The sequence below is a fragment of the Wolffia australiana genome, chromosome 5, assembly GCF_029677425.1.
Source record: "Wolffia australiana isolate 7733 chromosome 5, ASM2967742v1".
NCBI classification, from domain to species: domain Eukaryota; kingdom Viridiplantae; phylum Streptophyta; class Magnoliopsida; order Alismatales; family Araceae; genus Wolffia; species Wolffia australiana.
The window spans coordinates 22,163,395-22,188,098 of record NC_135839.1 but is presented as its reverse complement, the minus strand read 5'-3'; the positions used below and the strand labels follow the sequence as shown (position 1 = coordinate 22,188,098).

The 24,704-nt window shown below is 40.0% G+C and overlaps 3 protein-coding genes and 3 long non-coding RNA genes across 8 annotated transcripts; 3 read left to right on the top strand and 3 right to left on the bottom strand.

The window, feature by feature from the left end:
* Positions 1–273: 273 nt before the first annotated feature.
* On the top strand, positions 274–872 carry LOC144703189 (uncharacterized). The gene is made up of 3 exons (XR_013581490.1): positions 274–338; positions 580–635; positions 743–872. It is a non-coding gene; the product is annotated as an uncharacterized LOC144703189 (long non-coding RNA).
* A 2,809-nt stretch (positions 873–3,681) lies between these two features.
* Positions 3,682–6,637, bottom strand: FATB (fatty acyl-ACP thioesterases B). Its single transcript, XM_078576194.1, has 7 exons — positions 6,438–6,637; positions 5,416–6,001; positions 5,212–5,345; positions 4,554–4,667; positions 4,296–4,467; positions 4,161–4,229; positions 3,682–4,079 (listed from the first exon to the last, which is right to left on the bottom strand). The coding sequence occupies exons 2-7, from the start codon at positions 5,944–5,946 to the stop codon at positions 3,825–3,827; spliced, it is 1,275 nt and encodes a 424-aa protein (XP_078432320.1). The 5' UTR covers positions 5,947–6,001; positions 6,438–6,637; the 3' UTR covers positions 3,682–3,824.
* A 635-nt stretch (positions 6,638–7,272) lies between these two features.
* LOC144703896 (uncharacterized) lies at positions 7,273–12,514 on the top strand. 3 transcript variants are annotated; one of them, XR_013581660.1, is made up of 5 exons: positions 7,273–7,602; positions 8,547–8,656; positions 8,743–8,802; positions 10,200–10,308; positions 12,239–12,514. It is a non-coding gene; the product is annotated as an uncharacterized LOC144703896 (long non-coding RNA). The 3 variants fall into 3 exon arrangements; XR_013581659.1 differs by lacking the exon at positions 12,239–12,514 and adding an exon at positions 10,393–10,450 and having other exon boundaries at positions 7,275–7,602; XR_013581658.1 differs by lacking the exon at positions 12,239–12,514 and having other exon boundaries at positions 7,280–7,602; positions 10,200–10,450.
* Positions 9,801–13,608, bottom strand: LOC144703897 (uncharacterized). Its single transcript, XR_013581661.1, has 4 exons — positions 13,283–13,608; positions 12,216–12,325; positions 12,070–12,129; positions 9,801–10,225 (listed from the first exon to the last, which is right to left on the bottom strand). It is a non-coding gene; the product is annotated as an uncharacterized LOC144703897 (long non-coding RNA).
* Positions 13,609–14,068: 460 nt separating this feature from the next.
* Positions 14,069–17,849, top strand: LOC144703893 (E3 ubiquitin-protein ligase At1g63170-like). The gene is made up of 6 exons (XM_078576192.1): positions 14,069–14,260; positions 15,035–15,768; positions 16,432–16,557; positions 16,903–17,170; positions 17,244–17,480; positions 17,549–17,849. The coding sequence occupies exons 2-5, from the start codon at positions 15,143–15,145 to the stop codon at positions 17,397–17,399; spliced, it is 1,176 nt and encodes a 391-aa protein (XP_078432318.1). The 5' UTR covers positions 14,069–14,260; positions 15,035–15,142; the 3' UTR covers positions 17,400–17,480; positions 17,549–17,849.
* Positions 17,850–18,654: 805 nt separating this feature from the next.
* On the bottom strand, positions 18,655–22,624 carry LOC144703894 (RNA-binding (RRM/RBD/RNP motifs) family protein). Its single transcript, XM_078576193.1, has 10 exons — positions 22,430–22,624; positions 21,651–21,749; positions 21,021–21,451; positions 20,566–20,629; positions 20,440–20,493; positions 20,295–20,363; positions 20,161–20,226; positions 20,021–20,089; positions 19,628–19,718; positions 18,655–18,827 (listed from the first exon to the last, which is right to left on the bottom strand). The coding sequence occupies exons 1-9, from the start codon at positions 22,538–22,540 to the stop codon at positions 19,629–19,631; spliced, it is 1,053 nt and encodes a 350-aa protein (XP_078432319.1). The 5' UTR covers positions 22,541–22,624; the 3' UTR covers positions 18,655–18,827; position 19,628.
* Between the last annotated feature and the right edge of the window lie 2,080 nt (positions 22,625–24,704).

The following is a 24,704-nucleotide window of genomic DNA, read 5'->3' as shown; positions in this document are numbered from 1 at the left end:
TGTCTATTAAATTCTCTTTTATGCTGCATTGACTATAGTGGTATACTGGACAGTTCTAGCTGTCCATGGTCTTCACTTTTTCTAGTAGGGCTTCCCGTTCTCTCTCCAATTTCCCATCATTTGACAGTCCTACTAAGACCGACAATGCTAGTATTACCTCCTTTACACCATAACTATGGGCAAGTTGATTTCAACTTTTGCACCTCTATTTCCTACTCCATCTACACGCACTTTACCATTGAGAGATCCAATGGTAGAATACCCTGGGGAAGACGATGATAGTGAAATGACTTCATCAATCTTATTGGTAGATTTCTTTCCGTGAATGTCTCAGCCAGGTATGTCTCTACTTGTCTCATTGACTGATGCGATTTTTCTCACATGATACAACCCCCCCCCCACTTTACCACATACAAGTCACACCCTAGTCGTCATAACATTACCATAAACTTTTTTCATTCTCGCTTATTTAGCTAGTGTCAAAGTGCCATCCCTCCCACCTCTTAACCATATATGTTCAATGTTCATTGCTACTTTTGTGGTTTTTCTTTGATCTTTGATTGCATCCCCCTATCCTAGCGGCTTTGGCGCAGGAGACCTGGACAATTGAAGGTTACTTACTGGTGGAAGTCTAGGTTAAGAGATTACTCAATTTGAGATCAAGGGACTAGCTCCCAACCTGTATAAAAAAATAGGTGTGTCACTACTCTTCCCTATCTCATTCTCTATATTCTGTGTGTAGGTGTTAATCAAGTATCTGTCAAGATACGCACTGATGAAAAGATACGAAATGATGAGTCCAACGGGACTAAACCTAATGGTCCAACTTCTTAGACTTCAACGGGTTCCAAGACAAGAATAACTAACCCTGGTCACGCCAACCCAGGTTAAAACAAGATGATCTTCGACTGTCTATAAATATCAAACTCATGTAACGTTTTTCATAAGCTTCAACACGCACAAGATAGTGTCTTCTTTCTCTTATCTCTCTTCCGTTCTTCCTCTCTCTCTTTCTCTCGCTCAAAGAGTCCTCATTCTTTAACAGTATCTAAATTAAGTTAGAAAATTTCTAAAAACAACCAACACAAGGCTCATCTTGTGGATATATATAGTGTGGAAGTGTCATCCCTCTTACCCATGTTTGTTCAGGGTAATTTTTGCAGTATTTTTTAATCTTTGATCTTTGGTTGTTCTGTATATAAACACACGCACACACAAACATGACATTGCCTGTGCGATCTAAAAGCATTCTCATATACATCAACGAGACGGTGGAATATGATCTTCTGCTTCGGCAAGGAAAACATCCATTCACCACTCGGTGAATGTTAATTCATCTCTCCCTTCCTCCAGGGTTTTTCTCTTCGGATCCTCACTAACAGCTGATCTAACACGGTTCTTGGTGGCGTTGGATTACTATTTCATCGTTGTTGTCTTAGTCATCACCATCGCGGCCGGTCCAGGACGCACAGACCCGCTTGAGCTTCAGGAGCAGATGGAGGAAGACGCCATAGACAAACCCAAGAGCAGCGCTGGATCCGGTCTCGGACTTCCGTTCACTTCCTTACTATCCTCATCATAACATTTATCACCATCCTTATGATCATCATCCTTTGCATAAACATTATAATGTTCATCGTCATCATAACCCTCATCATCATTATGCTCATCCTAACCCCTATCATCATCGTCATCATAACAGTTATCATCATCCTTATCATTATCATCCTCATCATCACCGTTATCATCATCGTTTAGGATCATCCTTATCATTATCACGCTCATCATAACCCTTATCATCATCATTAGCATCATCCTTATCATTATCACCCTCATCATAACACTTATTATCATCCTTTTCATCATCACCCTCATCATAGCCCTTATTATCATCCTTTTCATCCTTTTCATCCTCCTCATCCTCACATGTACCATCAGCCTTATTTCATCATCATCCTCATCATAACCTTTACTAATTTCCTTATTATCATCACCCTCATCATATTCGCTTTCACTATCCTTAGCATCATGATCCCCATTATAAACCTTATCATCATTATAATCCGTATCATTATGATCTGTATCATTATAATCCTCATGATAACACTCATCATCATCACTGACAATAACCTTTCTCATCATCCTCATCAGATCCGCCATTCTCATCCTTATCACAATGATCCTCGTTATAATCCTCATGATAACACTTATCATCATCCTGATAATAACCTTTATCATCATCCTCGTTAGATCCACTATTTGGATCTAACGATCCGCATTATAATCCTTATCATTATAATCCTCATGATGACACTCGTCATCATCCCGATAATAACCTTTATCATCATCCTCATCAGATCCCCTACCGTCATCCTTATCATAATGATCCTCATTATAATCCTTATCATTATAATCCTCATGATAACACTCTTCATCATCCTGATAATAACCTTTATCATCATCCTCATCAGATCCACAGTCATCATTTTTATCATAATGATCCTCATTATAACCTTTAATATCATACTTATCATTATAATCCTCACCATAACGCTTATCATCACCCTCATCATAACCACTATCATTATCCTTATCCTCGTGATACTCACTATAACCCTTATCACCATTCTTATCATTATCATCTTCATCATAATGCTTATCATCCTCAGCATGATCATTATCCTCCTTATAACCAGTATCATAATCCTTATTATCACCATCCTCATAATAACCTTTAGCAACATCCTTATCATAATCATCCTCATTACAACCCTTGTCAGCATAATCATCATCCTCATCATCATTATTGTCATCATCCACAATATAACCCTTATCATTGGCCATATGGTCCTCATCGTCATTATAATCCTTATCCTCTTCATCCTCATCATAACCTTTATTATCATCCTTATCATGATCATCCTCATGATATTCCTTATCATCATCCATATGCTCATCCTGCTAATGACATCCCTTATCGTCATCCTTACGCTCATCATCCTCATCATAACCTTTATCATCCTCTTATGATCATCATCCTCATAATAACCCTTATTATCACCCTTATGATCTTTATCCTCATCATAACCTTTATCATCATCCTTATGATCATCAGGGTCATCATAACCCTCATCATCATCCCTATCATCTGTGCCCTCGTCATAACTGTTATCATGATCCTTATCATCATCATCATCCTCGTCGTAACCCCTATCATCATCCTTCTGATGATCATCCTCATCATAACCCTTATCATCGTCCTTATGGTCTATTAATGTTGAAATAGATTTCTAATGAAATAAGATAAATTGTTTCATTGTGGGACCTTGAAATCAGAGACAATATTAGAAAGAAATTGAAGAATTCTCTCTAAAACCATCTCTCAGTTGAAGCCCCCACATTAAAAGGGAGAGCCGAAGAAGAGTCTGGAGAAGTAAGCGAGAAGTAAAATCATGTCTTTCTTTCTCTTCGTGGCTCTACGAACAGACCTCTTGACGCTCCTGGATAGTTGAGTTGAGTTAGCCGGGTGGAGCCTAGCGATCTGATTTAGAAGCGGATTACCGCTGGCTAAACACCATTAACGTTTATTAATGATAGTTTCAGGTACAGCGCGCTTCACGGAGGGGGTCTCCCCGGGGGATCATTCGGCCAGGCACATGGATGAACATTTTACGCGTAATAGACAAGCGGAAAGAAGATAAAAATAAAATAAAATAATATTTACCCGCGGAGGGGGGGAGAGGGTGGGAGGGGGGGCGGTGACGCGTCCCTATGCACACCGCGTCGCAGTCCACCCGGGTCGGAGGGCGGCTCGTCGGCACCGGTCAGGGGGTCAGGTCACCGGCGCCGTGGCGAGCCAGTTTCGGCCTCCACGTGGTCCTGCCGCGGACGATCTCGGCCCCGTCGGCTAGCCGCAGGAGGTGATCGCACTCCACCCCGGTCAACGGCGACGACTCTTCCCCGCCCCCGGCGTTGACTCCGGTGAGCGACTGCAACACGCTGTCCCTACCGCACTCCCTCCGGTACTCCAGAGTCAGCCCACATAGCTCGTGGGCCTCCAGAATCGACACCGGTACGCTCTGCCAATCAAACCCATCCACGTGGCAGTCAACAATTCGCCCAAATTGAAATAGCTGACTGAATTTATGGATTATTTATACCTCTAGAACCCAGCCGATGTACTTCACGTTGTTCACATGCTGGTTGATGTCCAAGTCGCTCCAGCGAGGCTGCGGCGGCGACTCGGTCAACGGCGGTCAACGAGGATGTCGTCATGGAATGATATTACGACTCACCTTCAGACCGTCGCGAACGAAGTCGGCGGTTTCTACGTCGAGCTTTGGCAGCTTTCGGCTGTCTTCGTCCAGAATGGCGCTGCGTTCCAAGAAATAAGGTTCAATCTCAGCCCTTGCTTCGTCCGGGATCTTGGATAATCGCCTCGTGTGCTTATTCATCATCACCCACACGCTGCATCAGAGGAAATGCCCAAGAATATTTATTTTAATATTTAGGTGTTTTTTTTAGAAGATAAGACCCGTATTTTATCCCCCCACCTGGTCGCTCTGGTGATGGTTTGTCCAGTTTGGCTGTCCCGCACGTGCCAGTCTCGTCGCATGCCGTTCTTTCCAGCTGCGCTGACCCACGTATCCACCTCTACAACGTCTCCCCTGAAGACGACGTTCAACCAGCTCAGAAAACTCAATTTGAAAACAACGGGGGTTCTGCTGATATCGATCTTGTTAGATTAGATCCTGAGAAAAAGTAGGTGGCAAGACGCGGGCCAATTTATTAGACTGGTCGTGCCCCCTGGGCGACCCCTAATGAAGAAAAGTGACAGAGCCTGAGAAAATAATATATTGAACTCCTCCACTTGATATGAAAAACGCACTGCGATTGTGATTACAAAAACTAATCGTCTCAAAATGGACTCGATCGAAAGACGGCATGTGTTTATCTCATTAAAACGACACCTAAGGCATGTCTGGCGTTTGTAAGGTATACGCAACCCAAAATCTTCTCAAAGAACAAATGATCTTCCCAAAATCTTCCCAAAATCTTCTCAAATAAATGATCTTCAAAAGCCGCCCGACTAAAATTGAACGATATTCCTTCAAGCAAGTGGTTGTAACTCTCTTAAGCTATTAAACCGCTTAATGTAACCCGCATTCGGATAATATCTTAAACGTACAATCCTAGATGCAAGTAACTGACCAGGAAGGATAGCGTTCCACCAGAACCTGCATCTTCGTTACAACCCAGATAAGGTTCCTTCTGCTCATCTCCGGAGTGGAACCAAATCCATCACCCAAGAGACCCGCAGTCTTCACATGATTTAAAGCTGTTTCCTAAAATTATGAAGAACCCGTAAGAACACAGACATACCAGTATAAACAACATAAACCCAACATCACAAACCTGCAAGTGATTCATCAACGTTTCTATAGAGGCCGTTTTATCTGCTCCAATCTCATAAGACCTGATAGAGAAGTTCTGTCTGAAGACAAAGCCGTCCTGAACAATTCTCCCAAAGGCAAACGCATCGACAAGCATATCAGGCCGCTTAGGCTTCCAATCCAGAAGCGTCCACTGTTTCTCCGCGGCGAGAAATATGGTAGTAATTGCAGCAAGAAGCATGCTCCAATCAGGCAACTGGTTGTAGAACGTGCGAGAGGTTGATGAGATGAGACCATCTTCTGTCTTTAATGAATCAGTCTTGAGAGCGGATCGGGACCCATTTATCTTGGGGGCTGGTTGGGCGTTTGCCTTCACCTGCATGGAGCCAGAAGAAGACATGGGCTTGGATTGGATGCCTCGAGCTTCAAGATTATCAGATCCTCTTCCAACGGACATCGAAGCTTTGGCTGATGCAACAGCAGCAGAAGATGAAGTAGAAGAGGAAACAGAAGATGGGAAGAAAGCGCCGGCGGCGGCGCTTGTGGCAGCCATGATGAAAAAAGGGCAAGCTAGAACTCGACTTCCAGCAGGATATCAGGCGGTGTGGCTGTACCAAAAAAGAGGTGAAAGATGAACGTCAGATGAAACCACGAGTTTTTCTCGAATTATGCAGGGAAAACGAGCCAGAACTCAAGAATCCTCTGAGAGAGTCTTTGGACAATCCAAGCGCAAGTATTATGCCAGAGATAAGCTCTCGTCAAAAGAGGAAGTCGCAATGCTCTCGGATATCAATGAATCGAAAGATGGAAGAAAAGCATGGCTAGATCTGATTGAAAAGGCGAAGAAACCGAGGGAGTGAGAGAATTTCGTAAATAAATCAGCAAGCTATCAAATTTATCAGGCCGAGATCACGAAAATCAATCAGATCCAACGAAAAAAAATAATCCGAGGAAAGAACATTGCGGTCAGAAATAAGCGCTCCAGAGCATCTGAATCCGCAACCGAGAATCAGAAGAATCACATCGTTATCTGCTCAAACATACCTCGCTTCACAGACCGCTGGAAAGAAGTTCAAAACGCGAAAAAATTCCCCTTGTTCCTTATCTCATTCCTGAAACTTGCCTCTTTCGATCTCCTTCCCTTGCGATCTACAATGCGAAGGAAACCCTAGAAGATACGCATGAGCCGGGACAAGAACAGGCCACCAGTTTATTTTTGGAACGAAGGTCAAGTTCATCTCATTACCCCGCTGTCACCTCATATGTTTAAAGCCTTCTCAACGCCTACAGCTGCCAGATTCGAAATCCCCAAAGTACCCTTTTGCCGGCCGTTCGGTCCTTTTAGATGTCGCTAGAAACTCGTTTTATATTAATTTCAGTTTCCGCCCAATAAATATTTTTAAATTTTCTGCCGGCATTGCCGCTTATTTCCACGTGGCATCCCCCCGTACACCTGTCAGGTTCTGGCTGGATGTCCAGTCCTACTCGACTGCCGGCTGTCGGTCCGAAAAAATCTGCTGTGGAAATTTCGATAAACGATTATTCATTTTCTGCGGCAAATTAAAAGCCGGCATTTCTTTGAAGGACCCTCGTCTAGACAGTTTAAAACATTTAATGGCAAAGTTTTCTACTATATGTTTTCAATTTTAGTAACATTTTTAAAAAGCATATTTCAGGGGAGAACCCAGTCATGAATGAAGAGTTTCCACATAACTGGAACATTACTGGAATAATGGTCAAAAGACATCCCCTCTTGACTCTGAATTTGGACAGTCTAGCCTCTGACGCCTGCGTGGACCATAGTCAACTTAATTGTAGTCCTAATTATAACGTTTCACATTATCCTTAGTCGGCTGAAGGACTATATTTTCTCCTGTACAATTAAATTTAAGGGGTTGAATCACCAAATGTCACGAACTTTCCCCGTTGCTCACCGTATGTCATGTACTTTCGAAATATCACCGTATGTCACAAATTTTTGAAAATTATCACGGCATGTCACGAGGCTTGGCCGCCGGTGACGTGGACGATGACATAGGTGCCACGGGTGAAGCCGAGCCTTGTCATCGGCCATGTCATCGTCCACGTCACCGGAAGCGAAGTAGGGGCTCCGATTCTGGCGTTTTTGGCGATTTTGGCTGGATCTTGGCGATTTGGGTGGATCAAGAAGACGAAGAAGATTTCCGGACGATTTGGGTGGATCTCTGCGGTAAGATTTCGCCGTTTTTTTTTTGTCTTGGATTTCTTTCTGCGATTGATCGCTGAGAAATGAAGAATCGGGGATGTTAAATCCCCGATTCTTCATCGTGAATCTGAGAATGGGGATTTCGATCACGATTTTTTCGATCGAAACCTTTCTTTGGTGAGCACCATGAACAGAAGAAAAAGAAGATTGGGATCAAAAGATTGTTATGAGGATTTTGATTGGGAGAAGAAGAAGAAGAAGAAGAAGAAGAAGAAGAAGGAGAAGAAGAGGAAGAAAAGAAGAAGAAGGAGAGGAAGCAAAGAAGACGGAGAAGACGAAGAATAAATGGAATCCATTTATCTTTCTATCCATCTTTCTTATCCTCTTCTATCAATCCTCTTCTTATCATCTTTATACAACTATACCTGCATCAATCTCACCGCATCTGCTTCTCTCTTACCCAACAATCTTTCTCCACCTGTATCTTTGTTTATTCCTATCTCTCTTACAACACGAGGCTGCATGTGACCATCCTGACAAAACCTGTTTCATGGACGAGGTTCATGTTCATACTAAAAGTTTCATGAAAATCATAATTTTGGCATTACTTAGTAAATAAGTTCATTTAATTATAGGATTCATCAACATTCCCATCAAACATTGGGAAACTTGATTTATTACGTGTCGTATACTATGTCTTTGATTTTTTACATTCAAGCATGGAGTCCGACATCAATAACTTGGATTTTAGTTCTGAAAAAAAATCAGTTCTCAGTGGCTCACATGTTTGGAAGGATCTCATAAAAAAGAACATAAGAGTGGCAAAACAATATAAATATTTTGTAATCAAGCTCAATTTAACCAACAACTATAACCCATAATTTATTTTATCAACAACGTGAGATTCAATGAAAATAAGCTGGTGAAATACACATTGATGCTTTGCTGCAACCAAGCGATCTCTGCAGCTGAATTGGACCTTAGAGTATCGATCCCAACTCTTGCCATGAGGTAATATTTTACAAATGCATCGACTGCTAGATGAGGTACCGAGGCTTGTCCAGAAAACCAGCACCGGGTTAGTTTATGCATGCTTTATTCATCACAAATGATTTTTTTTGAAGAAAATTCATAGCAAATGATGATCTCTTCCTTTCCTTGTAGCCCATTAGTTAAGGTGAAGGGAGATGGGAGTGCAGACCATTTTGTGGACGCTTCATCATGGTTTGGCAACAATCATTATGATCTAAATTCAAGTTACAGTCAAATTTCCGCAATCATTGATTTGCTTCAATTTTCTGAGAATTTTTCTTCATTAAGTGTTCTTCCTCATTTATTCTTATTCTATTTTATTGCATAAATGAATTAGGAGATCTACAGACCGAGAAATGATATCAAAATATATGGATTGACATAATGCCACATGGACGGAAGTTACCTACCTCCATATCTATTCTTATATGATTCTGCCCATAGATCTATCATATTTATCAATCAAATTATGTGCCTACTCTATCTATGTGGCATTATGTCAATCCATTTATCTTTCTTTCCATCTTTATACAAGAAGAGGAAGAGGAAGAGGGAAGAAGAAGAGGAAGAAGAAGAAGAAGAAGAAGAAGAGGAAGAGGGAAGAAGGAGAAGAAGAAGAAGAAGAAGAGAAGAGGGAAGAAGGAGAAGAAGAAGAAGAAGGAGAAGAAGGAGAAGAAGAAGGAAAAGAAGAAGAAGAAGAAGAAGAAGAAGAAGAAGAAGAAGAAGGAGGAGAAGAAGAAGGAGAAGAATAAGAATAAGAAGAAGAAGAAGAAGAATAAGGAGAAGAAGCAGAAGAAGAAGAAGAAGAAGAAGAAGAAGAAGAATAAGGAGAAGAGGGAAGAAGGAGAAGGAGAAGAAGGAGAAGAAGAAGAAGAAGGAGAAGAAGAAGAAGAAGAAGAAGAAGAAGAAGAAGAAGGAGAAGAAGAAAAAGAAGAAGAAGAAGAGGGAAGAAGGAGAAGGTGGGCTGGGGTCTGCCCCAATATGTTACCGTACTATCTTTCCTAGGATCTTAAGCTTCTGTCAGGACTATTTCTGTCATTTAAATACCTTTATCCTACTATCTCAGGAGTATTTCGATCATTAAGATGCTCTTTTTCAAATTGATCAAAAGATCAATCAAATCTAATCTGATTATTAGATTGATTGATCCATCAGATCAATCATTTTGATCAATAATAAAATAAAGAAAATGACGTGGTAAAAACTGTGGCATAAAAGTCCAAAAAGGTCCGTCGAAAAAAAGCCAAACAGCTAAAACTCCCCTGCCTTCATTCGATGTATGATATTGCCATTTCAGATGATCAATGATCAATAGTGTGTACGTCAATTCGACCAATTGAGACATTCAAATCAATCTTCAATATGATAAAACGATCAAGTAATTGAATCAATCCAATTTAGAGCAGATCATTCAACTCAACATTACTACACATCATTTTCTTTCACCTTTCTTTTTCTGCGCTGCAATTACATTAAAACTATTTCCCATACAGACATTCTTTATAAAAAAATATCATATAGATAGTCAGTGCCTGTGTGATGGGCAGGGTGTGGAGATTTATGGCATAACCTTAATTTTCTGCATGTAGGTCTGGTCATGTTCTTCCGTGCAGGCCTTCAGGGATGACATTAGATATCAAAAAGTGTTCCCACAAGAAACTTTCCAAATGGCTACAGTCCAAGGCATCCGCTGGCCTGGTACTCATTTTATGCCTCGCATTAACTTTCAAAAAGTTCTAATTTTTCTATTCCAATGCCGAATGTGTGCTTTTGCCATTTTAGAGGAAGGAGAGATAGAAGTTTGAGAAATCGTTATGAAGAGAAAGAAAAGTTGGTATCATTTATGTAGAAAAGAGAGAAGATTGGTGCTGATCAAGTAATGAGGAAGAAAGAATTGACATTTTGATATTTTAGGGAGACAGGAAATATAAAGTTTGAGGAATCATTCTAGACAGAAAGTTGGCATCATTTGCAAAGAAATGAGAGCCTTTTTGAGGGGGAGATTATAAGTCTGAATAATGATTATAAAAAGAGGAAGACGGCATGATTCATGTAGAATGGAGATTGGTGCTGATTGACAAATGAGAAAAAAGGGAATCGATCAGTTTTCTGTTTTTGAGAAAAATTTAGGAAGGAGAAGAGGGAAGAAGAGGAGGAAGAAGAAGAAGAAGAAGAAGAAGAAGAAGAGGAAGAGGGAAGAAGAAGAAGAAGAAGAGGAAGAGGGAAGAAGAAGGAGAAGAAGAAGAAGAGGAAGAGGGAGGAAGAAGGAGAAGGAGAAGAAGAAGAAGAGGGAAGAAGAAGAGGGAAGAAGGAGAAGAGGAAGAGGGAAGAAGAAGAGGAAGAAGAAGAAGAAGAAGAAGAGGAAGAGGGAGGAAGAAGGAGAAAAAGAAGAAGAAGAGGAAGAAGAGGGAAGAAGGAGAAGGGAAAGAGGGAAGAAGAAGAAGAAGAAGAAGAAGAAGAAGGAGAAGAAGAAGAAGAAGAAGAAAAAGAAGAAGAAGAAGAAGGAGAAGAAGAAGAAGAAGAAGAAGAAGAAGAAGAAGGAGAAGAGGAAAAAGAAGAAGAAGAAGAGGGAAGAAGGAGAAGGTGGGCTGGGGTCTGCCCCACCCCCTATTGAACCCCATTCCGACCCGGCCTCGGGCGGGAGGGTTGGGAAGGTGGGCTAGGGTCTACCCTACCCCTTATTTTCTTCCTCTTCTCCTTCTTCTTCTTCTTCTTCTTCTTCTTCTTCTTCTTCTCCTTCTTCTTCTTCTTCTCCTTCTTCTTCTTCTCCTTCTTCCCTCTTCTCCTTCTTCTTCTTCTTCTTCTTCTTCTTCTTCTTCTTCTCCTTCTTCTGCTTCTTCTTCTTCTTCTTCTTCCTCTTCTTCTTCTTCTTCTTCTTCTTCTTACCTCTTCTCTTCTTCTTCTTCTTCTTCTTCTTCTCTTCTTCTTCTTCTCCTTCTTCTTCTCCTTCTTCTTCTTCTTCTTCTTCTTCTTCTTCTTTTCCTTCTTCTTCTCCTTCTTCTTCTTCTTCTCCTTCTTCCCTCTTCTCTTCTTCTTCTTCTTCTCCTTCTTCCCTCTTCCTCTTCTTCTTCTTCTTCTTCTTCTTCCTCTTCTTCTTCCCTCTTCCTCTTCCTCTTCTTGTATAAAGATGGAAAGAAAGATAAATGGATTGACATAATGCCACATAGATAGAGTAGGCACATAATTTGATTGATAAATATGATAGATCTATGGGCAGAATCATATAAGAATAGATATGGAGGTAGGTAACTTCCGTCCATGTGGCATTATGTCAATCCATATATTTTGATATCATTTCTCGGTCTGTAGATCTCCTAATTAATTTATGAAATCAAATAAAATAAGAATAAATGAGGAAAAACACTTAATGTAGAAAAATATTCAGAAAATTGAAGCAAATCAATGATTGCGGAAATTTGACTGTAACTTGAATTTAAATCATAATGATTGTTGCCAAACCATGATGAAGCGTCCACAGAATGGTCTGCACTCCCATCTCCCTTCACCTTAACTAATGGGCTACAAGGAAAGGAAGAGATCATCATTTGCTATGAATTTTCTTCAAAAAAAATCATTTGTGATGAATAAAGCATGCATAAACTAACCCGGTGCTGGTTTTCTGGACAAGCCTCGGTACCTCATCTAGCAGTCGATGCATTTGTAAAATATTACCTCATGGCAAGAGTTGGGATCGATACTCTAAGGTCCAATTCAGCTGCAGAGATCGCTTGGTTGCAGCAAAGCATCAATGTGTATTTCACCAGCTTATTTTCATTGAATCTCACGTTGTTGATAAAATAAATTATGGGTTATAGTTGTTGGTTAAATTGAGCTTGATTACAAAATATTTATATTGTTTTGCCACTCTTATGTTCTTTTTTATGAGATCCTTCCAAACATGTGAGCCACTGAGAACTGATTTTTTTTCAGAACTAAAATCCAAGTTATTGATGTCGGACTCCATGCTTGAATGTAAAAAATCAAAGACATAGTATACGACACGTAATAAATCAAGTTTCCCAATGTTTGATGGGGAATGTTGATGAATCCTATAATTAAATGAACTTATTTACTAAGTAATGCCAAAATTATGATTTTCATGAAACTTTTAGTATGAACATGAACCTCGTCCATGAAACAGGTTTTGTCAGGATGGTCACATGCAGCCTCGTGTTGTAAGAGAGATAGGAATAAACAAAGATACAGGTGGAGAAAGATTGTTGGGTAAGAGAGAAGCAGATGCGGTGAGATTGATGCAGGTATAGTTGTATAAAGATGATAAGAAGAGGATTGATAGAAGAGGATAAGAAAGATGGATAGAAAGATAAATGGATTCCATTTCTTCTTCCTCTTCTCCTTCTTCTTTTCTTCCTCTTCTCCTTCTTCTTCTTTTCTTCCTCTTCTTCTCCTTCTTCTTCTTCTTCTTCTTCTTCTTCTTCTTCTTCTTCTTCTCCCGATCAAAATCCTCATAACAATCTTTTGATCCCAATCTTCTTTTTCTTCTGTTCATGGTGCTCACCAAAGAAAGGTTTCGATCGAAAAAATCGTGATCGAAATCCCCATTCTCAGATTCACGATGAAGAATCGGGGATTTAACATCCCCGATTCTTCATTTCTCAGCGATCAATCGCAGAAAGAAATCCAAGACAAAAAAAAAACGGCGAAATCTTACCGCAGAGATCCACCCAAATCGTCCGGAAATCTTCTTCGTCTTCTTGATCCACCCAAATCGCCAAGATCCAGCCAAAATCGCCAAAAACGCCAGAATCGGAGCCCCTACTTCGCTTCCGGTGACGTGGACGATGACATGGCCGATGACAAGGCTCGGCTTCACCCGTGGCACCTATGTCATCGTCCACGTCACCGGCGGCCAAGCCTCGTGACACGCCGTGATAATTTTCAAAAATTTGTGACATACGGTGATATTTCGAAAGTACATGACATACGGTGAGCAACGGGGAAAGTTCGTGACATTTGGTGATTCAACCCCTTAAATTTAACTAACACTTTAGAAAAACGTATTTCAGAAGAGAATCCCGACTAATGACGAGTTTCCACGTGGAATCTGGCTGGAACTTATGGTTAAAGACATCCCCTTTTGACTCTGAATTCGGACAGTATAGCCTCGCCGGCCTACATGGAGTATAGTTACTTATCTTATTTTGTATTCCTAATTAGGTCGTCTTGCATTATGCTAAACATAAAATACTAAAACATATTTTAAAAATATTTAATTAGTCAACAGAAAAATGAAGTTGAGGTATAAATGGTGTCCCATATCAGTATTATATTGAACCGATATCCGACATCGTTATCAGGTTCGCCTCGAGATATCTGGCTCAGCTTCATGACCGACTTTTTCACGGTGTGGGGTTCAACGGTGATCGGATCGGACGGTTGGGATCATTACACCGAGATAATGGTGGACTTTTTCTATTTATTTATTTTTCTCATTACGCGGATTGACGGAGCGCGAAAGCAGAAAGAGGAGCAGCGAGCTCATCACCGTAAATCAAGAAATTGGGATGCGAGACGATCTGAAGATGATCTAATTGGATTTCGGTGAAATTGGCGCGGAAATTCGGTGAGAACTGTTCATCTGTTCGCGCCGGCGCGTTTGGTCTACTCGTGATAAGAAATCGAAGGCCCGGTGAGCTCGTTTGTTGCTATTGCGCCATATCCTTAATCGTTTGTTGTAGCAACAAATTTTTTCGACGTTGGTGCTGCTGAGAGTCTAATGAACATCCGATTGGGCGTCCACTGTTGCTTTGATTTCACGCGTTTTCTTCGTGTTACGTTTGGATTCGCATTCTCAGTTCCTTTACACGGCGTGAACATGACCTTGTTTTTATACCAGAATTCAATTAAAATGTCTCATTGAATCAGCTGTATTGATTCTATCTCTATTACGTTCTAGGACCTTGGGGTATGGCAACTCTTGCAGTTTCTGATTCTTTAAAGATTTTTGGGTCGATAATTCCGATAACATGTAGTTGCCTTCTAATTGTTTAATCTGCTGCGCTTTGAACATCGTTTACGAGAATCGAAATTGAAAAAGGAAATTGATGAATTTCGCTGAGTTCTCTATTTTTCATTCGTTTATTCATTTAACCCATGGAAGACAGCATATTTCAGTCGAGAAGAGGCTCGAATTTCGATTTGTACTGTCACCTCACTTGTATAACTTCATCTGCCTCCAGGATGACGAAAGAAAATAATCTCCAACTTATTATTTTGGTTTCGTATCGCTTTCATTTTCCTCTAGAGTTTCACATATGGTGTACTAATTTTCTCCAACCCACTCACAAAATATAATACTAGTTTCTCGATCGTTTAGCTGCTCCATTGAGCCTATCTTCTGTGGAGTTTTTTTCACATTTTACTGCGCTTTCATTCTGAAACAACATGAATGATTCGTTTTCAGTGAATTCTAGTCTTTCACCTGGTGAAGCAGAACGAGGCTAATGCAACAAGGTTTCAGTCTGGGGTTTATGTATGCTTCATTCCTTGCTAATTTGTCCGGTAGATTTTGATGGCTGTTACCTCTTCGGACCAACCGAGTGAACGCATCACAGACAGACATCCATTGTTGATGGCGGGTCAAGCAGATCGTGGCACGCCTCAACATGTTATTGACATCCCCAGCAGTAGTATTCCTTCCTCATCTCTCTCTCATGAAGGCAATATCAGTAACTTTGAAGGCCATTCAACCAACAATCACATCCATGATCTTGAATCATCTTCCTCATCATCAACATCACCCAGTACGTCTCATGCTCAAAATACTTCTGTCGGTAGGAGAGGTGACAGCTATGGCCGACGTCAGGGAAGCCCACTCAACTCTGGACTGTGGATTTCTATTGAACTTGTTATCAATATGAGCCAAATAATCGCTGCTGTCATAGTCTTGTCTCTGTCAAGAAGTGAGCATCCAAAGGCTCCCCTGTTTGAGTGGGTGATTGGCTACACAGTCGGCTGCTTTGCCATTTTGCCCCATCTTTACTGGCGTTACATACACCGGAATAATCGACCAAACGATGAAGAATTTACTCGGAGACTACAAGAAGCTTCTCAGAACAACCAAGTTTCAGCTACTCAAGTTTCACAAGATAACTTACGAAATGCAGGTGGACAATATTCTATCATCACGAATCCAAGGTATTGAACCAGTTTTTCTAAAGATGATTAAACTAGGTTACTTGTAAGGCTCGTGGACTAATGATGATCCATGAGCGGTCCATTCTTTACTGTCATCAGTCATCCATCCTGACCGTCAGAATAATAAAGTTTGAAAGCCTTTGTGACTTCTGTTAGATTCAAGGGCTTACCAACTATGCTAAAAGCTACAGTTGATAGAAAGGGCATTACTTTTTATCTTTAGCAGGATGTTGTTCTTCAACACCTCCCCACAACACCTGCTGCTGGCCTCTTTTGTTGGTCCAAGCGTACACTGTGTTGCATCTGGGACTTGAACCTGTGACATTACTCTGATACTTTGTTAAATTCAAACACTTACGAATTATGCTAAAAGCTATAGCTGATAGCAAGGACACTACTTTTTATCTTAAGCAGGATGTTGTTCTTCAACACCTTCCATTCTGTGAGTCAGATCCATCATTCGATGCTAGTAATTTAGTCTTGGTTTACGACCATCCTCCATCTGTTCAGTCATCTGTCTCATCCAGCCCTGGAAGTGAAATGGAACAAAACTGCAGACTTGGTCACAGTCGACTGACCAAAAATTTTCATATTCTGTCGTCCGTTCACTAGACTAAGTTACCCGTAGTATAAAGCAATGATGAGAGGTCATTGTCTTCTCAGGTTCATCACATTCGTCGACCAGTACAAGATGGCCTTGGACTGCTTCTTCGCTGTGTGGTTTGTCGTCGGCAACGTGTGGGTCTTCGGTGGACGCTCCTCCGCCTCAGACTCCCCAAACTTGTACAGGTATGACTGTAAGACCTCTTCGACATTGAAAGATTTAAGGGTGAGATTCACAGTGACATTTATGAGGTCCCCATTGATGGTTGATACTGACGATGTCTTGGCATCATGAACTGTTGACCATCAACAATCAGCCCTCAATTTTGTTAAATTAAGTCAACGTTGTCGTCGTCAACCTGCATAGTTAACGGGAACAGTGACGGATTTTTTCTTAACCGATTATGCTTGATGGAGAAGAAAATATCAGTAAAGTCAATGTCCAGTGTCAAAGAAGCCTATTATGGGTGAGTCAAACCATCCTCCTCCCTGGGTATCCATCGTTGACTTTTTCTCTCTCCTGGTGGCCAGAATGTGCATAGTGTTCTTGACTTTTAGCTGCATCTGCTATGCCATGCCAATCATTCTCTGCGCCACTGTCTGCTGCTGCTTGCCCTGCATCATCTCCATCCTGGGCTCGAGAGAGGAGTTGACTCTCCACCGGGGCGCGTCCCCAGAGCTGCTCAACTCCCTTCCCACATATTTATTCCACTCCAATTCAGACGACGATGTCAACGCTGGTGGCGGAATCATAGCCGTCGGTACAGACAGAGAACGCGCCATCGCCGCCGAAGATGCCGTAAATAATTATCCCTACCTTGATTTGATTCAACAAATCTCTTTTAATTTCTGTGTTTTGCTTCTTTGGTTAGCTGTGCTGCATCTGCCTGGCGAAGTTTGTGGATAGGGAAGAACTGAGGGAGTTGACTTGTAGGCATTTCTTTCACAAGGCTTGTATAGACAAGTGGCTGAAGATCAATGCACTGTGCCCAGTATGCAAAGTCGAGGTCGTGGGACCCGAGAGCTAGACCCTTGATTGGCCGTGCTCCATGGACAATTGACGGTTCTGATCCACCTTCTCAGAAGTCAACTCCTTCGATCCCTACAAGGTATCAGGAATTATGGTGTTTTTTGGTTATTGTTTGATTGGAGGCTAATTTGCGAAAGTTATTCTCAGGGGAAGACTCATACGGAGAGATGCAGCTTGGAAGATGGTGAAAGTTCATTACTTAACTGCGCTCGAATGGGATGGCGTAAGTCGTGAAGCTCTTGTTTATACTTTTTGCTGTTTTATATGCTCTTTTCCTGTAGGGTAGGTGACAACTCGTTATCTTCATCGTCGTCCCCACAAAAATTCTACAGCAAGTCCTGTCATGATGATTTCATAACTGGTGGGGACATTTTTTCGAGTTCCATAAGTCCGCTGTCATCCATTAAAATTTACCCTTTTGATTATTGATTAGACTCATCCTTACTCACCGGGTATCTTTCCATTAAGATTCCGAATTCTAGATGTTACTTTGAAACTGCCCAGAAATAAAACTTTTACCTCGTAGTATTTTGACAAGTCCTCTATAGCTTGTCACCTTTTAGGCTTCAAATTCTCAGCAACATCAGGTACGATTTTCGTGTTCTCATTAAGGGCTCATAGACTTAGTTGCGCTGAGAATTAGTGTATCGCTGTGTTTTATTGCCGTTACTATTTTAACCCTGATAGCAATGGGTAGCACCAAGAAAAGCATATTTAGGGTTTTCCCTAAATATTATTCAAAGTAAAGCTTAAAGTTTACTTCTCCCTATCCCTTCGTTAGGTACTTTGTAACCCTACTAACTACTCAATTCAACCAGTTTCGAGAACTTGACACCTTAATTACTAAGCACATCTAGAACTCCTAAAGATAAAACTGTCTTCAATTGGCATCAAAGTCAACCATACTCATGCAGTTGCATTGTCTTAGCATTAGATTTTTTACTTCTGGTGAACATATTGAGGTTAGACCACCCACCTCATTTTTTTTGAAAGAAGGGGCCCCTCAGATGTTAGGGCTCCGAACATACCCTATTATGAATGTTAGACTTAGGAAATATATCGAGGGATGAAAATAGATTTTTTTTATAAGGGTCTTATCTTATCTTAAAATGAGATATCGGATAAGGCACAAACCCTTAATGCTAGAGGCTAAGACATTCTATTTGCACTACACATTGTATGGAACTTCTTCATGCCACTTTAAAATGAAGAGTTCCTTAGTTGTTTGGCATGTACTAAGGAGAGAAGATCAAAGACAGCAAAATTGATAAAAATAATAATGGGACGAAGTAGGACATATTGAACCATAACCTAATGAGTACCTTTTTTAAGCGACTAGAATCTAAATTTCATAGCCGTTCAAGAAGCAGAATACATTGAGAAGACCTCTCTTGAAGAAATGCTAGGGTTCTTGAAAATCCATGAGCTGAATGAAAAAAGAGGAGATTACATTAAAGACCTTTTTTTCTAAGAAATACAGTAAACACCAATAAGACTCAGGCTGATGAATAATCTGTTATGTTGATTAAAAGCAAGAACAAAATCTTAACGAGAAGATGCACAGCTTCAAAATACTCGTCCTCAGATATCTAATACTCATTAAGGTAGCGGAGAGGTATCCATTGATTGTCTACGTAGGAGAAAATAAGGGGAGACAAAAGAGAGAAGCACAGAAAGGGAAAGCTAAGAGAGCAGTATATGTAGTGAGGAAGATGAAAAAAGAGTTGATACATGATGCTTCATCGAAATACTAGACTGATGCATGGAAACCTAGTAGTATTTGTTTGTGATGAGATTCAAACTTTAATAGCCTAAAATTAAGTTTAAGGAAAAGCAAACCTAATAATCTTCATTTTCAACGTTTCAATTGATAGAAATTCAAATGAGAATTCTTAGAGGGAGACTGTAGTTCGAGAGAAAATTTCAAATGAATTGTGATGTGAATGTGGTTTCCTGTAAGTCACATGTTCAGAGTTATGCGCCAACCAGTTAATAATTTTTTTAAACTAATACCTATCATTCAGTTAAGAAACCGAGAAGGTACTTCGTCTACTAAAGCTGTGCCGTTTAATCATTCCGAGGTCACCAGATGTATAAAATCACATCTTCCAAAAGCTTATATCCTAATGATCAGCTTGAGTAGATAGAGAGAGGGTAAGGGAAAAAATTGTGAAAACAAGGAATCTGTCCTTTCCATTAAAGCCTCAACTAATCCACTTTGCATACCTTACACTGTGACGTTCCCATATGCTGTGCCGTCTCTCACGCCTTGGTCTTCTCCTCCATCCAGCTCAGCCGACACAGTGTCCACAATTGCCTGTGGCACAACAATGGACATCATCTTACCACTGTATCCAGTAAAACAGTGGAATTATCGATAAAAAAAAAAAAAATCGATAAAGGGTTTGGAGTGGAGGATGGTGATGATAAGCGGAGGATGACTATGACAAAACATCATCACTGTCATCAAATGTCCTAATCAACTAACGACGAATTCTTCGTCATCACGCCAGCATCTTGCCATTGCCTCGTCATTCATCTCATGACTAAAAAGTGGATTACGGTGACGAATTTGTCCTCGTCTCTGAACCTCATAATGCAATTAGGGTTGTGTCTCACCTGCAACTCCAGCTCACTGCTTTTAAGCTTTTCCGAGTAGTCTTGGACTTGAAGGAAGCATCTTTGTAGCTGCATTGGTAGATATTATGGCAGATCAGACACAAAGTGGAATGCGGTTAAATAAAGTAACAGTTTTTTACCTTGGAAAGTTGGGACTGCCGCTGGGAAGAAAGTTTTCTTGCAAGGGCCAAAGCCTCTTCCAGTTTCTGACCCAAGTCAAGATTATTCAGTAGGTGGGGTGAACTTAAAGAGAAGACAATAGAGGAGAGTTGACCTGAAACTTCTTCTGTAAATCAGACACGAGTTGACTTTTGTCCTCCACTTTCTCTTCCATATGAGATATCTGTCGAAATCAGGTCAAGCGCCCTTATAAGAACGGTTATAAAAAAATATATTAATAAATGGTCACCGCAACCCACCAGCTTTTGGAGCTCTTCACGTCTCCGAATGGAGACATCTAATTGCTCCTTCACCTGAAGTTGGATGGAAGCAAGAGTCAATGTAAAATGTATCAATACATTAAAGTCCAGTATAGTTCTCCTTACATGATCTAGATATTCAGCGTTGGAATTCGATGACATTTCCCTGTTTTGACGATCGTTGGAAGACCTGAGAAATATGGGTTAAGTTAAATCCAAATTAGATTAAATGGGTAAGAGTATGTTCATATCCTTACTTGAGCTGATCATTGTAATGTTTAGGGGACGATGGCAAAATTTATTATCATCATTATCATTATCTCCCTTGTCTCATACGACAGAGGACGATGGTGATGATGATTCCATCATCTCTCATCATCTGAATGAGGTTAACAGAGTGACAGCGATGATAAGTAGTTATCATAAAGTCGCTATCACTATTGTTGCCCTGACAATGGCAAATGATGGGACGAAGATGAAGCATCATTGTCATTGGTGATGGTGAACGTTGGTGACTGGCTTTTGTGAATTTAAATCATGTTAGACGAAAACCAATGAGTAATTAGAGGTTCAAGCCTTACCCAAAGCGGTTCCTCACATGTCTCCCATTATCCTTTTCTTTGCTTCTTTCGTAGTCTTCAGTTCGATCCATCTCTCTCTCATGGTCCCAGTCAGCATCTTGGCTTCTGTCCCAATCTTGGTCGCGTTCTGGAGAATGTTCTCTTTCATGGTCCTCATGTTCCCTATCAGGATCAAGCATTCGATCCCTGTTTCTTTCTGCTTCGTACCCATCATCATACTCTCGTTCATGCTCCCGATCATGATCTCTCGATCGTTCAACATCTCGATCACGGTATCGGTCCCGTTCATGACTACGATCCCTATCTCTCTCTCTTCCCCTATCCCAGTCAACATCTCTTTCATCAAATCGCTGATAACCATCACGGCTGAAGTTAGGCCTCCTCCCTCTTGTTCGCACCTCATTAACCCGAACTACCCGGCCACCAATGGTCTAGATCAAAAGAAGACGGTATCAATATCTCGACATAAAGCCGAAAACGACGTAACATGACCGAAATGAGCCGCATGAAATGTAATTAAGGTAAATCAGAGAGCAAGGAAGCTAAATAGAGGAAACAAATGCACAATCAAGGGTTCAGGTAATGATTAGGGTTCTGGGCAAGAACTGCAAAGAAAATCATGAGTAATACCCTTCCATTCATATCATTGATCGCGTCAATCGCAGACCGGGGATTTGTAAATGTCACGAAACCATAGCATTTTCCTCCGACCAGCCGATCATTTATAATCTGCAGTTCACGAGACATCAATAAATTAATTAGCACAAGAGATCTGGGTTTGGAGAGACATTTCAAATCTAGTTCTAAGCATTTAACACCATTGTTTTCAGTTAAACTATAAGGGATGCTGCACCAGCTCATGAGATCAGCCGAGGTCCGAGGAAAAAAATATGGAAACAAGCTTGCAAGCCAAGGTACCCTTCAGAGGATTCAAACGAGAGAAATCAAAACAAGTGTTAAATGGAGCTTGAAAATAACTGATTCGATGAAACATAGATATGTAGGAGAAGAAAAAAAGAAAGTAAAATAAGTGTTTTAAGGAAACTAAGTGTCATTACAGGTTTCCACAAAATTGGCGCCTGGAAATCAGCTTTCAGCTTCTCCAAGATCCGTGGAATTATTATCAATGAAAAGAGATCCTTCAGACCCATATATCACCTACTATTGAACTTCCAAGGTAAAATTTCCGTTTTGGAAAGAGAAATAGCCCAAAAAATAGAAGAACTTTTGTCTTATTTCAAGGAGTAAAACTGCCAAGAAAGTTCTCATTCCGACCGAAAGAAGAAAGATGAACAGGAAAATACAGATAAATTAATCGCGGACCGCAACCCAGTTAAACAACAATATCAAAGAGACCAACAAAGAAATAGCATCAAAAGAATCGGTAAAGAACGGGCTAGGTTACTCACTCTAATGTCCCTGACGGCGCCGTAGAGATCAAAAGCTCGGCGAACGGTTTCCTCCGTGGCGTCGTACGGGAGGCCGCCTACGTAGACCGATTTCTCGTCGTCGATAGTCATCTTCTTCCCCAACTCGTCGCCCCTTCTCTCAGGTGAAGCTCTGAGAAAGCTCCGGCCAAGTACTGAACTTCTCCGGCCCAGGAAGGATATAGAACAGAATTTGGGCTCTACTACGCCAATCTTAAGAGAGTCTGGCCCATTATTTCTTATGTTTAATAATGACCCAAGAACTTCTGTTTAATAACATTTCCTTTCATTTTTTGTTGACTTGTCTTTCATAATTTTTGTTCTGGAGTGAATCAAACATTCGTTTATATTGGATTTCATTCGTTCACAAAAAATTAAAACTACGAAAGGAAATTTAATAAAAACTGAAGGAAAATGATTCAATATCTAATCATGATATCTAACTATCCAGAAGGCGTTTTGGGATAAACTTTTGAGGGTAGCTGTGTTTCTCTTTCCCTGCTCATCTATAAATAGAATCCCCCCCACCTTTTTTGAAAAAGACACCCATGTATTTTTTTATAATTGCAATTAATATGAGTGATTTTCTCATTCAAAAACTTGTTTGGATCTGTTCTTAAGTCTTGAGAATGAAAGCTTGAAGGAGGAACATTTTGATCAAGACTCTTGAAGATAAAGCACCACCCATCCCGTTGGGCACATGCCGATGAGATTAGTGCAATCTTCATATTTTTTAGACTCATGTTTTTTTTCCATTTTCCTATGCTGTCTTTGTTGAGGTTAGGCTGGTTTTCACCATCACACACCCCTCAATAGACTCTACCACTCGTCATTGCATATTTGCCACCACCTTTGCCACAATTCAGGATAATTAAATATTTTCACTCCACTCACCAACATCACACATGCTTGTCTCGTCTCCACATCACCAACATTGTCTGTTAGTTAATGTAAATTATTTTTAATTTCTTAATATTTCATGAAATCCCACAATCTTTCTAAAAAGGACTCAATAAACCTTGAATAATTAGATTAAATAGCAATATTATTTTCTCACATTCGTAGAATTATTTTGAATTAGTGCTCTCTAGTTCTTTTCTGAAATTAGATCGAATTCCAAGATGAATATATTAAAATATTTGAAAATTAGAAATTAAACTTTAAATTCACTTTTTTAAACTCGACTCTTGTATATCCAACCCTTACTTTGTACTCAGGTAAGGAAAACTATAAATGGTGTTTTATAAATTAGAGGCCTTAAACAATATAGCTAACCATAATTTATGGTTTATCAACTGGAGCAGTTGTTGGCGAGCATGTGTCATTAAGTTATTAGATTTTATTTTTTTTATATAATTCATTATCACATATTTTAGCCTAGAAATGCTTAAAATGAGGACTTTAAAGGTAAATATAATTATTTAAATGCAATGGATTTTAGTCATCTAAAACAAATTATGAATATCATATGAACACAATGCAATGCATTTCATTAATCATATGAACACTACCACTCGAACATAAATTTGATTGATTCCTACATGTACTATTATTGAAAATTTTCATCACATTATGATTTAATTCAAAGTATAATTTACATCCTGGATGATTCTCCTGAAAATGATCAAGTATAAAAGACTATTTTGGAGAAAAATAACTCACAAGTATATATATTTTTTGAATGCAGTCTCTTTAAATTACGGGTACAAAATATATTTAAATTAAAAAAAATTAATTAAAAGAAGTTTATTATTTCGAAATGACAGGTTTAGTAAACGACATTTTGATCATTCACCATATATTTATTTGATGAATGTAAAAGTTCTCAGAAATTATATTTTTTAAGAAAATTCATGAATTTTCCTAGGGAGGTTTTAGATTTTTTATATTTCAATAAATTAAAATTAATGAAGAACTAAATAACACAACTTATTGGTATATTTTTGGACTTGTGATCAGTAATATGGGGATTGATACCAATAGAGGACATGGCCATGCATATTGATCGAGGTCAAAGGGAATGGAACATTGGTCCATCAAGTAAGCGCTAATTTTTGTAGTGGGCGTCGACCTTTGACTAAATAGAGACCTCAAAACTTCAACTTCAACAATCAGCTATATCCTCGATACCATGCTTTGTCTTCTAATCATTTTCAACAAGCACCAGATCTGAATTCATATTACCTGACTTTACAAATCAAGGTGTAAGTCATTTCACGATGGATGGATGATGTCGTCATATCTGTATTGATCATCC